The following is a 14,136-nucleotide window of genomic DNA, read 5'->3' as shown; positions in this document are numbered from 1 at the left end:
TAAGCTTAATTATTGACCTGTCACTGAATTAGAAAAGTTACATATGTGTACATAAACACTGGAAACATGTTACACAATCATGCAGTTTTTAATCTTTGATTTGGTTGACATTTGCATCTTACATCTTCACTTTGTAAAGTGTAAAGCACTTTGAATCACATCTAATTAGTCCAAGAACATGTCACAATACTCTAATAAAGATTTACTGTATGATTGCCTGGTCCATTCGTAAACTGTGACATTTCATTTGAATTGTGGTGACATTATGCAAACAACATCTAAAAAATATTTGAATTCATAATCAAGTAACTGTTAAACATAGTAAACCATCTGGTAGAAGAGTTAAAAAAGTTAACTGTGTTAAAATGAGAGTTAAAAACATGAGTGAAGAGAGAAAAGCTCCAGTGGGATGATAATCTTTCTTGTCTGTGGCATTTTTGTCCACAGCTAAATGTGTTTTACAAGAAAAGGGCTCTATATGTTTCCTTTGGAGTTCATTTACTACAAAACTGAATCTGTTATATATATCCGTTCGTTAAGTCTGACGTCACTAGCCGTGTCTGGGCCTAAACTCCGCTGCAGGTCCATATATCAAACGATCACTATGGCATTACTGAGAGTTGAAAAACTGTCTAAACTCTTTCATCTTTAATAAAATGATCAGCGTTCTGCTCTACCAGGTGTAACAATTGAGTTTAACATCCAGGCATCCATGAAAACGGAATTTATGACATTTAACGGAGTTAGAAGTTAGCAGGAAGTTAGCTCGCTAGCTTCTATCTAAATACAATATAGCATGTCCTGACTGTGGGGTTTTGGAAACAAATTAAAACGTACAGCTCTGTTATCACTTCCAACATAAATGAAGACAGAAAACTAAACAGCAGTGACGTTTGTAGGGTTACTGAAGTTTGGCTAGCTGGTATATAATGATGTGCCTCATGACCGCTAGCGACACAGCTATGTTAGCATAATGTAAACAAGCTAACTTTTTTTCCACTCGATAAAAGTTAACGTGAGTGTTCTCGGTGGTCAGGAACAAATGTAATTGCATGGCAGGATGCTGTAAAAGGACCAAACTTCAGCCAGGACAACAACTGAGATAATCCATCCACAATACGAGGTTAGTCATTCATATACTGCTGCATGGGCTGGGCTGTAGTTACATCCTAAGGTTTTAAAAACTGAGCTTAAATAAATGATTAGCGGTAATAAAAGCCGAGGGAGGTAAACAGTGATCACTGACTGTTTTAGGAGCTTTTTGAGATTAAATAGAAGAAAATACAAAACATTAAACATGTTAACAACACAAAAGCCAGACTAGACACGCAGACTACTTTAGGCCCGGAAGTAGGATTTGTCACGTCATCACTTAACAACCGGATTATATTATATAAAATATAAGCCATTTAGCAGCTAGCTATTAATTTGACTACTATCTGTGCAGCATTTGAAAACAATATCAGCAATGCTGAAGCTATGTAGCTGAAAAACTGTAGTTGCATAACAATGATATAGGCCTATATGTGGTAAAAGAATAACTGAGGCTAAATAATGCTGGGCGTTTGTGAACGTAGCAATTCTCAGGGGTTGATGGTGACAGACGCCTGGCCTTGGACCTGCCGGAGAGCAGGACAGTCCAGAGTGGCGATCACCCTGCTTGTCCCGGCCCTCTGCGGAGTGAAATACTCAGTCCAGGTCAGAGAAGAGCCTCCTATGACCAACCTGAGAAAAGACAAACACGTCAAAAATATTAAAGCAAGACGCAGAATCCTTTGAAATAGGTGTTTTGTTTTTTTTCCTTTTGCTACTATTTGGAGGTTATAAAATCTCATCCAAAGGAATAAGATCAAACTGAAACCAGTTTTTGGTTTTATGTGGAAATATTTTATACAAACAGTTGTTCATGATCACTCACCTGTAATACCTGGACTTTGGCTCCATCATCCCAGGTCCTTCCATGCGAATGTAGACGTTCTCCAGGTTGAAGCTGAAGGGGTTTGTGAACTCCACAGTTGCTATCATCTCTTCACTCACTTTGCCTCTACCAGACACCTGAAGTACACACAGGAAATGTAAAAAATCTACCCCCAAAATCCAACTTTGTATATGATAAACAGTTGCTGGATAGGACATCAAACATGTAATAAAAGCAAAGTAAACTGCCCGAGTGGAACCAGGTTTGTCTTTAATGTGATGTAGGATGCACACTGCAACTGAAGAAACACCAGCAAAGAGAAAAATGCTGCAAAAGCACACAAAACACATCAGAAATAGAAAAAAAAACTCTAAGGACAAAAAATAAATAAATTGTGAAACAAAGTGTTTCTAGGGACAAGATAAAATGACGGACGAACTGCAGCAGTGAAGAAACGTGCAGTGTTACACTGAGGCTCACTTAAAAGAAGCAGAGGGTTCATCATTGTCGAGAGGAAAGAAAGGATACAGGTATCGTGTGTTTTAACCACACGAGTCATATGTTTGCTATTAGCCGTTTACTGTTAGCTTGTCACTTTCACAGCTGTTCCATCACATAATGGTGAAACACTTCATTTTGTTTTGTGATTTTATTTATTTATTTATTTATTTATTTTTGGATTTTGTGGTATTTCCTTGTTTTGCTTCTGTTGTTTTTTATTCAATTTCCATTGTGTTTGTGTGCTTTTCCAGCATTTTTCTATTTGCTAGCGTTTCCTTAAGACGCAATGTGTTTGATCTCTCGGGGGCCACCACAAGGAATCATTTCAGACCTCGATGATGAGTTTGGGGTTGCGCAGGGTGACGACTTTCATTGCGGTGATGATTAGACCGGTCTCTCTGATCTTCCCCGTAACAATGAAGTGGAGGTTAGCTTGTTCCACCAGACGCTTCATATATTTCTTCGACTCCACAATTGCCACCTCCTTCTTATCTGTTAAATATAAAAATATTTCTACTTTGATGTGTGTATATTTCCTTAAATCAAAGTTAGAGATAAGATAAAAGATTAAATACTCATCGAGGCAGACATTTGTCCATAACTCAGGATTACACTGAAACAGTTGTCTACATTTGGTAATCATCTGTGGTTTCATGACTATGCCTCTTCATTTCCATGCCGTACACATGACTCACTCATTTTGGGTTCAATCACCACCCTGGGGGTCAGGAACAGGAATTCGGTGCTGGCAACTCCAGTATAATACACCACACTCCCGCTGATGTAGGCGTCCACAGTGCGGCGCTCATCGCTCTTGTTTTCGAACTCCACGTTCAGCTCAAAGTTGTCACCCACGCTGATCTCCAGGTTGGGCAGGACCACGTCCACATCAGCCGCGGGAGGGCTGGACTTCTCTCGTTTGCAGCCGTACTCCTCTGCTTTTTCCAGGACTGTCCGCTCCTCTGTGCTGCCTGTGTTGGGCATTTGAAAAACATTAGTGTGTTTGTATATTAACAGAATAAATTCTGACGTCCTTTTTTATTTGCTTTGCATTTTTAAAATGGTCTTGTCTCAGAATCGTCTAATCTTTGCCCAGTTTGTGATAAATGAAGCACCAGGAGTCTTTTAGTCCAGAGTACCAACTGTGGATAAAAACAATACAGCACGATGCCAAATGGAGCTGATTTCCAAATGAAAATAACTCAAATTCACAGTGTTTTCCTAAAAACACTGCCTAATCTGGCAACCGTATTGGAGTTCATGATGCCCGACAGCATTCAAGAGTGCCAACAATGAGCTGTTCTCCCGTTTGAACTTGCCACCTGGCATTTCAGCTCCAAGGATTTAAACACTGACTTAGAGACTGGCGGAGCAGGGTAATCCATCACTGTAAAAATGAAGCCTAACAGTGTGTTTCTGCTCAAGTGTTTCCATTTTCTTTTCTTTTTTTCATTATTTCATGATGTCAAGGTGACTGCATTCATTTTGCACATTTTAAAGCTGCTCCTTCATTTACTGTGGCATTCTGAGCTCAGGCTCCAGCACAGAAAACAGATCTGCTGCTTCCTGAAACACTGACATTTGTGTTCGATGTAGTCCCTGACCTTCAGCAAATTTGTATTGATCTGTAATGTCGCGGCGGGTCACATCTCCTGGAGATTTGGTCAGAACCAGGCGGCCTACGTGAGTTCGGTTCACTCTGACTGGCTCCAGGGTTCCATCTTTCCTCCGGGAATGAAACACCACATCACTGTTAATCTGTAGAAGGAAAGAAATAGGCACTGTAAAAACAAATACTGTGTGCCTTCTGTCATCAAACTGCCTGGTTATTGGTCATAAAACACAACAACCAGCGAGCGACGTCATTAAATACAAACACATTCTCAGTAATTCTAGAAAGAGAGTAATTCAAAGGCATTCACCTCGGCAAACACGAACGCAGCGTCAAATGGGAAGCAAATCTGTCCGTGCTTGATGGCCTGGACTGACGCAGGTCCACATCTGTACATGCCTTTATGGATTACAAAGGAAAAATCAAAAAATCAGTGTGACTCAAAGCACAGAAAACATTTGCCTCTCCTTTTACATTGCTTTGACCTAACCCTACAGCATTGGGAAAACCAAGGGAGGAGATTATAGAATTCCCTAACCTTATTACTAAATTTTTGCTAAATTTTTGCTCACCATCACTGGTCTCCTGTGGTGTTGCATCCACAACCTGCCAGCCCCCAAAGCCAGGAGGGAGGTCAGGTCTGGACATGTAGCACTCGTTCCAGCAGTGATAGTTCCTGACAAAAAAAAGAAACAGTGGTAAATATATAATCCAGTTTAGTTTGTATCTAATAATTTAATTTAGGTATATTTTCAGAATCAATTACTTAATCTTGATTATCTGGTGCTCCTACGAGAATACTGTAAATTTATTTCTCAGTAAATTTTGTTGCAATTCTCTGGAGAACAAAAAAGTCTGATTCTGAGTACTACCATTTGAAGTGTGTTAACAGACACCTACCAACAGGAGTGCAAAACATGTAGACCAAGGCAAGTAAAGAAATCTCAGGATATCTGTTAAATGGAAAGTTTCAGTACCAGATGGAGTCCCTGGTTCTGTTTCGATCAATCTTGCCGTTTTCATCCATGATTATGTCAGTCTTCAAGTTTCCATCGTTGTCGTGAGCTGAGTAGTAGTTGGTGACGACCCGAGATGGGATGCCCAGACAGCGTAAGACTGAAATGCAGAGGCAGAACTTACAGTCAAATCAAAAACAAGGGCGGGAGTCAAGAGCTTAAGAAATGTGGTTCTAAACTGAGTGAGCTGGTGCAGAGTCAAAGGAGACTGTATGTAAAAGGCACCCACTGTGACATCAACCAATGATGAGCAGACATCATGTTTAAACCCCCAAACTGAGGATTTTGGCAGTTATCTTAGTCTATATTTTTGTTTATTTATTTATTTATTTATTTATTTATTTATGTATTTTAATAAAATCAGACATACCAAGACAGGGTTGGACCTGACTGAGAATCTAAAGGAACTAGAGACCATAAACTCATTATGGACATTTTTCGTGAGGTCAAAGATGAAGGGAGCCAAAGGGCTTTCCCTTTTCTTTTTCCAACCAGAGCAGTCACTGAGTAGTGGCCATTATGCTGTATGTGTATACATATATATATATATATGTATATATATATATATATATATATATATATATATATATATATATATATATATATATATATCTTATGCTGAACCTTCCTTAACAGATTTGTTTTTCCCCACAGAGTTCTTATAAATAAATAAATAGTTTGAAATGGAGAGTCATTTTTGAGCTACTTAGATCCAGTAAAGCTCTCACAGGTGTTGAAAACAGCAGCGTACACCCAGCACTGAGCGTAGCAGACAGGCATCTTGCTGCTGTTGTAGGTGAGCAGGATGTCCGTGCTGCCGGTCCAGGAAGTGGGTGCCACTCCATAGGTGTAGTCACCACTCCAGTTCCCCACCAAAACGCCTTCATCATCCCGAGAGTTCAGCTGCAAGGAAAAAGACAAGGCTTTAGATATTCACTGATTAAACACAGGGTACGGGAAAGCAGCACTCATATTAGCATTGCTCTCACCATGGCAGAGGCTACTCTGACGATCTTGATGGGGTCTCCTCTGTTGGTGATGGGCATTTCAGCCCGGTCCATGATGTACAAACAGGAATCCAGGATTCCATAGTTGAACTAGGCATAAAAACCCTCAGGTCAGTCACAAGACTTAACTGATAAGCCCTGAAGTGCCTCAGTCTTGTTTTCTCCTACCTGTCCATAGTTCCAGTCCCTCTCAGCAATGTCATCATAGGAGCCGTGATAGATGATCCCCATCTCGGTCATCACACACTCCTGCCTCTCCGTCTCATCATCCAGGAACACAGCATCCTCTGAGGGAAGACAACATGTGGGGTGCTTGAGTAGGACGAAAGCCAAACTGGGATGTTACAGTTCAGACTTTCAAAGACATACACATAAAAAAAGAAAACAACACAGCACACCTGCCACCCAGGGATTGAAGAGGATGTACATGTCCCTGGTGCTTTCCTTCCTGGTCCTGCGGATGCCATAAGGTGTCACCACGGCAACGTACATCTGGTACTTCCCCACAATGCAGTTTGCTGCTGGGGTGATGGCCATGGTGACCACGTTGTCAGAGGTGTTTGTGATGCGGCCTTCCCAAGTGGTCTGACGCTGCTTTGTGGGGAAGACAGGGACGTAGGTGCCCTTGCTGAACTGAGGGCTGGAGCCTGAGGGAGCAGCAAACATCAGCACATTTACATCATCACCTTTAAGTAAATATATTCTGGTGATTTATGTTTATGCAGGTCTGCTCTGATTGTTCCTAAAGCAATAATAATAATAAAAAACTGTACTCTTTTTTTTAGATATCCCCCCTGGGTCAACCCACCTGAATCAAATGATTAGTTCATTACCAGGCCTCGGGAGAACTTCAAGACATGTTGAGGAGGTAATGTAGCCATTTAAATCAGCTGTGTTGGGTCAAAGACACATAAAGCCTTTTGTCTAAAACTATTTAGAAATACTCCAAACTTAACTAACATTATTAACAGGATGCAAAACTGAGGTAGCACCAAGAATAGAAATAGAACAATCCTTTAATTGTCCCACAAGGGGAAATTTGGTTGTAACAGCAGCAAGAAAGACACATATACAAACAAACAGGACACAGAATAGAAACATACACAATTTTTTATATATTTACATCAAGGACTATAGTTACCAAAAAACAGAGTATTGTACCGTTATTAAAATTAAATAAAATTAAATACAGATAAGAGGCAAACCCAGGTTGTAGTGTGAATCGGTTGATAAAATTACAGCGCTGATGTAAACATCTGTGTTTGGTGGGAGCAGTTTTGATTGTACAGTCTGACAGCTGCAGGGAGAAAGAACGTGTGGAAACGCTCCTTCATGAGTCTAGGATGCAGCAGTCTGTCACTGAAGGAGCTCGGTTGATCTGATATCCTCGTGTTGGTGTTGTTCCCAGATCATCATACTAAATGTTGTTCCAGGATCAACATTGCAAGTGACCAATCAGAATGTTGTGACGTCATACGTTTGCGACTTCGGGAAAAACCGGCGTAAAACAAAAAACTGTACTTAAGCTGCGTGAAACCACCTCTGTCCGCCGATCAACGGACCCTGACCCTAACCCTAACCGTAACCCTTTAATAAACAGTAAGCAGAATTAATATTGTCCTTGCAACATTGGAATTTCATAAATGCACGAATGGCTTGGCGCGCAAAGGAATAACGTCACAACAATGTGATTGGTCACTTGCAATGTTGAACCTGGAACAACATTTTCATGATGGTCTGGGAACAACACCAACACGAGGATATCAGATCATCCGAAGGGGGGGCTCTGCAGTTCGGCGACAGAGACGTGTTGACTTTTGCATGTAATACCACTTTGTACCACTAGATGGTGCAGCGAATCAGTGAAATCTTCATTTAAGAACACCTTGAATTTTTATTTGTCACAGTGGCCTGGAAGAAATTTAAGGCCTCACTAGGAGAGAAACAGATCAGGCTGGTTGAAAAGAAAAATTAAAACTTGAAGAGAAGCACAGATGTGAAAATGTCGACACCCCGGCTTGATGCATGCCAAATAATCCAGGTAAGGAAATCCTAAAAAGTGAATCTGATCTGCATCTGAATCAAGTTTCTTGCATTGCAACACATCTATCTGGTAAAATTTTGTCCCCTGGTAGTGTTTTTAGTTAAATACTGTAAAGGGTAATTACAAAAAGTACCTTTAAGCCCTTAGTTGTTTACTTTAAAACTACGTTACCACCTGCTCCATGGGGACCACAGATAAGAGTAGTACTTAGTGGATTTAACTCACCGATGACAAACTCCAAAGCGAACTTATCTTCAGCAGGTTTGTAGGGACGACTGAAGGTGATCTTGACCTGGAACTCTTGTCCTCTGCGCACGATTAGATAGTCAGAGTGGTACAGCGCGGTGTGATGAGCTATCTTGTTGCTCTCATCGGGCCTTTTCATCATGTCCACCTCACTGATGTCCAGATATTCTGAACAGACAGGGAGAAACAAAGAGAGAAGACACAGGATGCATAAATTCTCAATGTTTCTTTTTTTTGTCTCCTACCACAAGAGGACAGTGATCGCCCCACTTTGGAGGAAATCAGATGAGTGACAGAAAATGAAGAGAAGCATCTGTAGAGAAAGTGGATATCAGATGCTGCTGATCATGCTTCCAGAAAAAAACTGTATTTTTCTAGAAAAACGTATTTTTTTTTTTTTTATTATTTCTGACCTACATGATATTCAGAACCCAGTATGTTCTTCAAAAGTTCAAAACTTTATCAAGCTTATTCACTTGCAGTGGGGACGGCTGAGCTGAAAGTCCTCAAATGACCTTATCTGAAAACTTTAACTTGGTTATTTCTCTGGCTTAATATTACACTTCAGTGGTTCCCCAGTCCTGCTCTCGGCATTGAAAAGGTCACTCTTATTTTGTGCTTTGCCTCCCACAGAAAGCCTTTGGATGGTCGTAGTCAACAGTTTATGTGATGAAAAGCTATCTTTTGGGAACACAGTCTGAACTGTTCTCTCCTTATTAAAAACATAAGTGTTGCGCCAATAGGGAAATTCAATCGACTGTTCATTTGCGGTTGTTTACTGATGTAATTCCAGTCATTGCTTTCATAAATTCCTGTTACATCTGGATATCTCTGTGTGTGCAGCTCTTTGACGGTAATTCAGACTGCAGTGCAGTGACATGCAGCAGGAAGTGAGCAGAATTTATCCCCTTTGGACGTCATTCATGTGTCAGTCATGCGTAAAACGTACTGGAAACTGACAGGAAAGGGGCTTTATCTTCTCCACAGAAGACCCACTGTGTCATCAAATAACTTTTTTTATTTTATTTTCTATAAATAACAGCTTACTGTCGAGAAGAACAGACTCGTCCAGTTCTTTACATGATCTGACAAGCGTCTTCCCCTTTGGGTTTACTGAACTTTTTTCTCACTTCAATGCATGCATATTTTCAAGAAACGTATCACATACATAAACATGAAATTCCTCCTTCACCTGTCAGAGGAGGGTATCCCCTGGGGCCTGGTTGAATAAAGTACTCATACTCGGGGATGTCGCTTGTCTCAGAGTTGGCGCTGGCAGCAGGAGCTGCGGCGCGGCCACGGTTTGTCACTTTGGGAGGAGGTCCAGTGGGAGCGGGAGGAGCAGGAGAAGGAGCCGCGATGGTAGCTTCATCAGACATGATAGTGATTGCTCAGGGTGGGTGATTTCAGACAGGAACTAGGAGGGAAGAGAGGATGTGAATACTAAATTATTAGCAATGCTGGGTGAAATAGTAGAGTCAGTGTCATGCAACTTTAAACAAGTCCAAATCTGGGCACATGCCACAGACTGAAGCAGAATCTGTAAGAACATAAAGAAAGTGAAGAAGAATGTGCTCACCTCCATAACAGAATTAAAGACCGACACCATTACCATCAACAACAACAACCATCTTGTTTTATTTACTGTTGGTAAAATTATTTTCTTTCCAATTCATCTGTCAAGCTCCTAAAGGCCTGTTTTCAAATTGATCTGCCTTCCACCTCTGGAAAATTGGGGAAAGATTTTCATACATATATAGATAGATTAAAGTCCAAAAAGATCACACGCTAAGATGAAGTTGGGGTGTAACCAAACCTTCCACATGCCTCGATAAATACTTTTCGGGTTATATCTTTTATGTCACACATGGCTTGCATGTGTGTTTGTGGCTTGGATAGAGACTTGGTTTATAGTCACTCCCATTCCTGCAAGCTCCTGGTCATGAAAGACAATTTTAGTGTTTTATGATTTATTTTCACTCCACAAATAATGTTTGTTTTTGTGGTTACAGAACGTGGAAAAAATGACGTAAGCTTCAGCACAGAGCATTTATCATGTCTAAAAGAAAAGGACTTATTCCAGTCATGAATGGAAACCACAAAGAATCTTACTTCAGTGTGTTTACTGAAGTAAGATTACTTAGTTTGGCAATAATATCAATAGACTTTATTCACATGTCAGTTTGCAAAGTGTTTTGAAAGACAGACAACACATTGTAGGTGATAAAGGTACATGAAGCTGAGCTGTGGCAGAAAACAAAAGCAAAGCTCCTGAAATCATTACGAGGAGATTTAAAAATGGGGGTATGTGTTATTACTACTAGTAGTACCAGTGATTGTATGTTATACAGTGGCAGTAGTTTTTTCCCCAAATGTTTGAAATGTAACTGCATGCTTTTATTACTGTGATATTTATATATTTTTTTACTTTTAAATCTGAATCTTTAGGTGGTTTGGGGCATTTTATATCCATATCTTACATATTCTAACTTACTGAGCCAGTCATATCTGTCACTGGTGGTCAAAAGGTTGAGTCTGTTTGAGTTTATAGAAAAGGGAACAGTCTGTATTTGTTCAAAGTTGTTTTTTGCTAACATCGGGTCAGATTACATAAAGGTTGTGACATAAAGCACAATGCCACTGGTGAAAATCGATAACTTTTTGCTTTTAATTCATGGTTAATCCACGTATAGAGGTGTCTTCGTGGTGCTAATAGTGAGCCACACTGTGACCTCAGTGTTTTCAAACTGCGGTTGTTTCTTTGGTAATAGGTCAGCACATTCGGCTGCTACCTTTGTGGTTTGAGCCCACTCATGAGAGTTTCCTGCTTTAGCAGTGTAGTCACTCTTAGTTCAGATATCAAAACCTTCATACAAAAACTCAGGAAATAAAGCTGTGGATTAACAGAGCCTGGCTGTTTAATCAATAATGAGAGAAAAGATGTAAAGATACAGCTTCTATAACTTAAGAGCAAATAGAGGCCCATTAGACAGGAAGACACAGCACACTCTGCAGCCCCGTAGTTCAGCCTGTTTCTGTTTCAACCAAAGAGCTGGTGGGTTGAGCCCCCCTGGGACGCCCATTGTTTTTGACAATGTAAGCTCTCTGATTATGGTGGTAAGCTTGCTACTCTTTGCATTCACATACATAATCTAAGGACAAAGGAGAAGCTTTTCATTACTGGAAATGTGTGGTTTCTCTCAGCAGCCACTTGTGGTCTGTGTTTTATTAGCCAATCACATCAGAGCAGGCTTTTTTGCATGCTGGTAAACAGTGAGTAAAATGAGGATTGCATTTGCTGAACTCCAATCTCAAATGCAGTGGTTGTTGTCTGATGATAATGTGCCTTTTGTTAGCTTTTTAAAATGACCTGCATTCATAAACAATAGATGGTGGCCAGGATAGGAATTATTTGATTGGATATCCACCGGCTCACCTGGAAGTTCCCAGTAAATTACTCTTTGCTTGGAGAGGTTAAGTCATCAGAGTAAGAACTGTGATGAGGATGAATTGGAATATCAGGTTGTGCTTTATGCTTTATGATGCATAAAGAGATAACTTGCATGTTTGACCTTTTGAATCCATTTAATGTCAAAGTCACACCCCTCACGCCCTCGAGGCTTCGGGTTGTTTTTGGCTTAATCATGCAACTACTGTTGCTAAGAGCCTTGCTTTTAGACTTGAGACTTGAGTAAAGGCAAAAAAACAAACAGAGGTATAACTTAGCAGAGCTGTTTGACATGTATTTCCTCTTACTGGGGATGAAAGGTTCAACCAGCATGCCCACTCCAAGAGGTCCTCCCACATTACGTTTTGTGCCATAATGCATGGGATATTTCAAATTGTGTAGGCTATATTGGGCTTAATGATACTTTGCATCACTCTGTCTTTCCAAGGCATCCCAATGAGGCAATCTGTGCCACTGGTGGTTCAGGTGAAAACAGAGCGCTCACTGTGCTGTATGATGAGTCATCCAGCACACACCCCCACATTATACAACAGTGGGTTTTACTCTGAGCCAGGTGTTTTTACCACAGACTCCACATAGTGTGCACCCTGCAAGCATCTTATGAAAGCAGCACTTGTGTATATAATGCTTAAATCAACCTTTCCTATACTTATGTAATCTTTATGGCACTAGCTGCACGCCTTCCTGCACGGCAGTGGCAGCCCACTCTGCCTGTTGCAAGCAGGGTTTTGGTAACCCCCATCTGGGCTGAAGGGTTGATGTCATTTTTGTCCTGTTTCTTGTTTTGTGGATTTAATGAGTCACTGAGTACACCAACTGTGTCTGTTTGCATCCTTTTGGTTTATTCACACCTAGGGCCAAGTTTGAATCCAGCAGTTTGATTAGTCACCACAGTGGTCATTACCTTTTCTCTTTTTGCAGCTGAGCTATTATACGGTCATATTTAGTAAAATATTAACTTGGGAGAGTAATAATACCCACCAAATGAATATATTAAAGCAAAAAGGACACAATTAACCTAACTCAAAAAGTTAGTGGATTGGATAAAGTATGACACTGTGAATGCTGAAGTGAATCTGCAAAACTGTCATAAACTGAATAGCTGTAATCATAATTAAACCTGTTTTGTTACTTTACAACACTACTTCTCTGTTTTCGAATAACACTGGAGTGCTTAATGTGTTTGTTTTTTTCAGTGTTTTTGGGGCAACTGCTGACACAGAAAAAAAAACCCTGCAGGTAAAACAATAAAACCCTGAAAAGAGCCAAAGACTCTCGTTAAAGCCTTTATTTAAGCAGACTAAGTCTGGGATGCATTAAAGGGTTTGTAGACGCAGCATGTGCATAGTTAGTGATTAACCTCTGGTTATAGTTTTTTCATTTGCACATATATTAATAACTCTGGTCATTTTCTCACAGTTACTGCCCACTGATAATGTTCAGGTTATAACCACTTGGTTATTACATTTAGTTAATTTGGTGGAAAATGTGAAAATGTGACCCACTAAACATAACTAAATTAAAATGCAACAAAGTGTATCAGTAAGAGTGATGATAGGGCATATAGTGATGTGCTAGAAGCTTCGTTAGACACACTCAGAGTTGTTGTGATTGCACAACAACAGTTCTTAAATGACTCTCAGATGGAAATACATTTCTTCACATCTGGAAGTTATAAACAAACATTTGCCAAATTGCAAAGGAATTTTAGTGTAGTAAAATAGTTTCACCAAAGCTGTTACTTACCAGTCAATCTTCGTATATGGAAAGAGCTCAAAATGTGGAGCGGACACAGACACACCTCAGCTGAAGTTGTAGAGGAAAGCTGTTGTTTGTTGGAGTCGGTCTGCTGCTGCCCCATGCAGGAGTCTTCTGCTTCTCCTTATATACCCCACTGAAGGAAGGAAAAGCGTGTGTGTGTGTGTGTGTGTGTGTGTGTGTGTGTGTGTGTGTGTGTGTGTGTGTGTGTGTGTGTGTGTGACATCTGCAGAGAAAGACGTGTAACTGTGCTGTCCAGCTTAGAAACAGGATGTGGAATGTACCATCTTCATACAACCCACAGATGGATGCGGCTCAGGCACATAAAGTCACTGACTAAGTTTCTGGTTTGAGATATTTGAGGACTCACATGAATAAACCTGCACTTAACTCTTTCTACCTTGAACACTGCGGAAACTGTTATTAAACACAACACTTCTTAAATGTTGCTGTTTACAGTCATAAAAGTAGATGCAGTACGTGGCAGAGTAGCAATTCAGAATGTTTTTATTTTATTTTGTTTTCAGAAATGCTTCAAATAAAACCACCTTTTTCTAGCTCATTT

General features: G+C 40.3%; 1 protein-coding gene across 1 annotated transcript; it reads right to left on the bottom strand.

Moving 5' to 3' along the window:
* Positions 1 to 69: 69 nt before the first annotated feature.
* f13a1b (coagulation factor XIII, A1 polypeptide b) lies at positions 70 to 13,776 on the bottom strand. The gene is made up of 15 exons (XM_082511547.1): positions 13,560 to 13,776; positions 9,537 to 9,761; positions 8,324 to 8,512; positions 6,453 to 6,701; positions 6,223 to 6,341; positions 6,037 to 6,144; positions 5,776 to 5,950; positions 5,009 to 5,147; positions 4,604 to 4,707; positions 4,342 to 4,430; positions 4,024 to 4,177; positions 3,115 to 3,390; positions 2,751 to 2,911; positions 1,919 to 2,055; positions 70 to 1,725 (listed from the first exon to the last, which is right to left on the bottom strand). Exons 2-15 carry the CDS (start codon positions 9,721 to 9,723, stop codon positions 1,584 to 1,586), a joined length of 2,229 nt encoding a protein of 742 aa, XP_082367673.1. The 5' UTR covers positions 9,724 to 9,761; positions 13,560 to 13,776; the 3' UTR covers positions 70 to 1,583.
* Positions 13,777 to 14,136: the final 360 nt, after the last annotated feature.

This window comes from Aulonocara stuartgranti (genome assembly GCF_965226115.1).
Source record: "Aulonocara stuartgranti genome assembly, chromosome: 3".
NCBI classification, from domain to species: domain Eukaryota; kingdom Metazoa; phylum Chordata; class Actinopteri; order Cichliformes; family Cichlidae; genus Aulonocara; species Aulonocara stuartgranti.
This window is presented reverse-complemented; position numbering and strand designations above follow the sequence as displayed.

What these genes read in the sequence shown, in the direction of transcription:
- f13a1b (XM_082511547.1), bottom strand. Translation starts at nt 9,723, where the DNA reads ATGTCTGATGAAGCTACCATCGCGGCTCCTTCTCCTGCTCCTCCCGCT. An exon ending in GGGATACCCTCCTCTGACAG is followed by an intron (nt 8,513 to 9,536) that starts GTGAAGGAGGAA and finishes CTGTCTGTTCAG; the next exon opens with AATATCTGGACATCAGTGAG. An exon ending in ACCCCAAACTCATCATCGAG is followed by an intron (nt 2,056 to 2,750) that starts GTCTGAAATGAT and finishes TGTGTACTTCAG; the next exon opens with GTGTCTGGTAGAGGCAAAGT.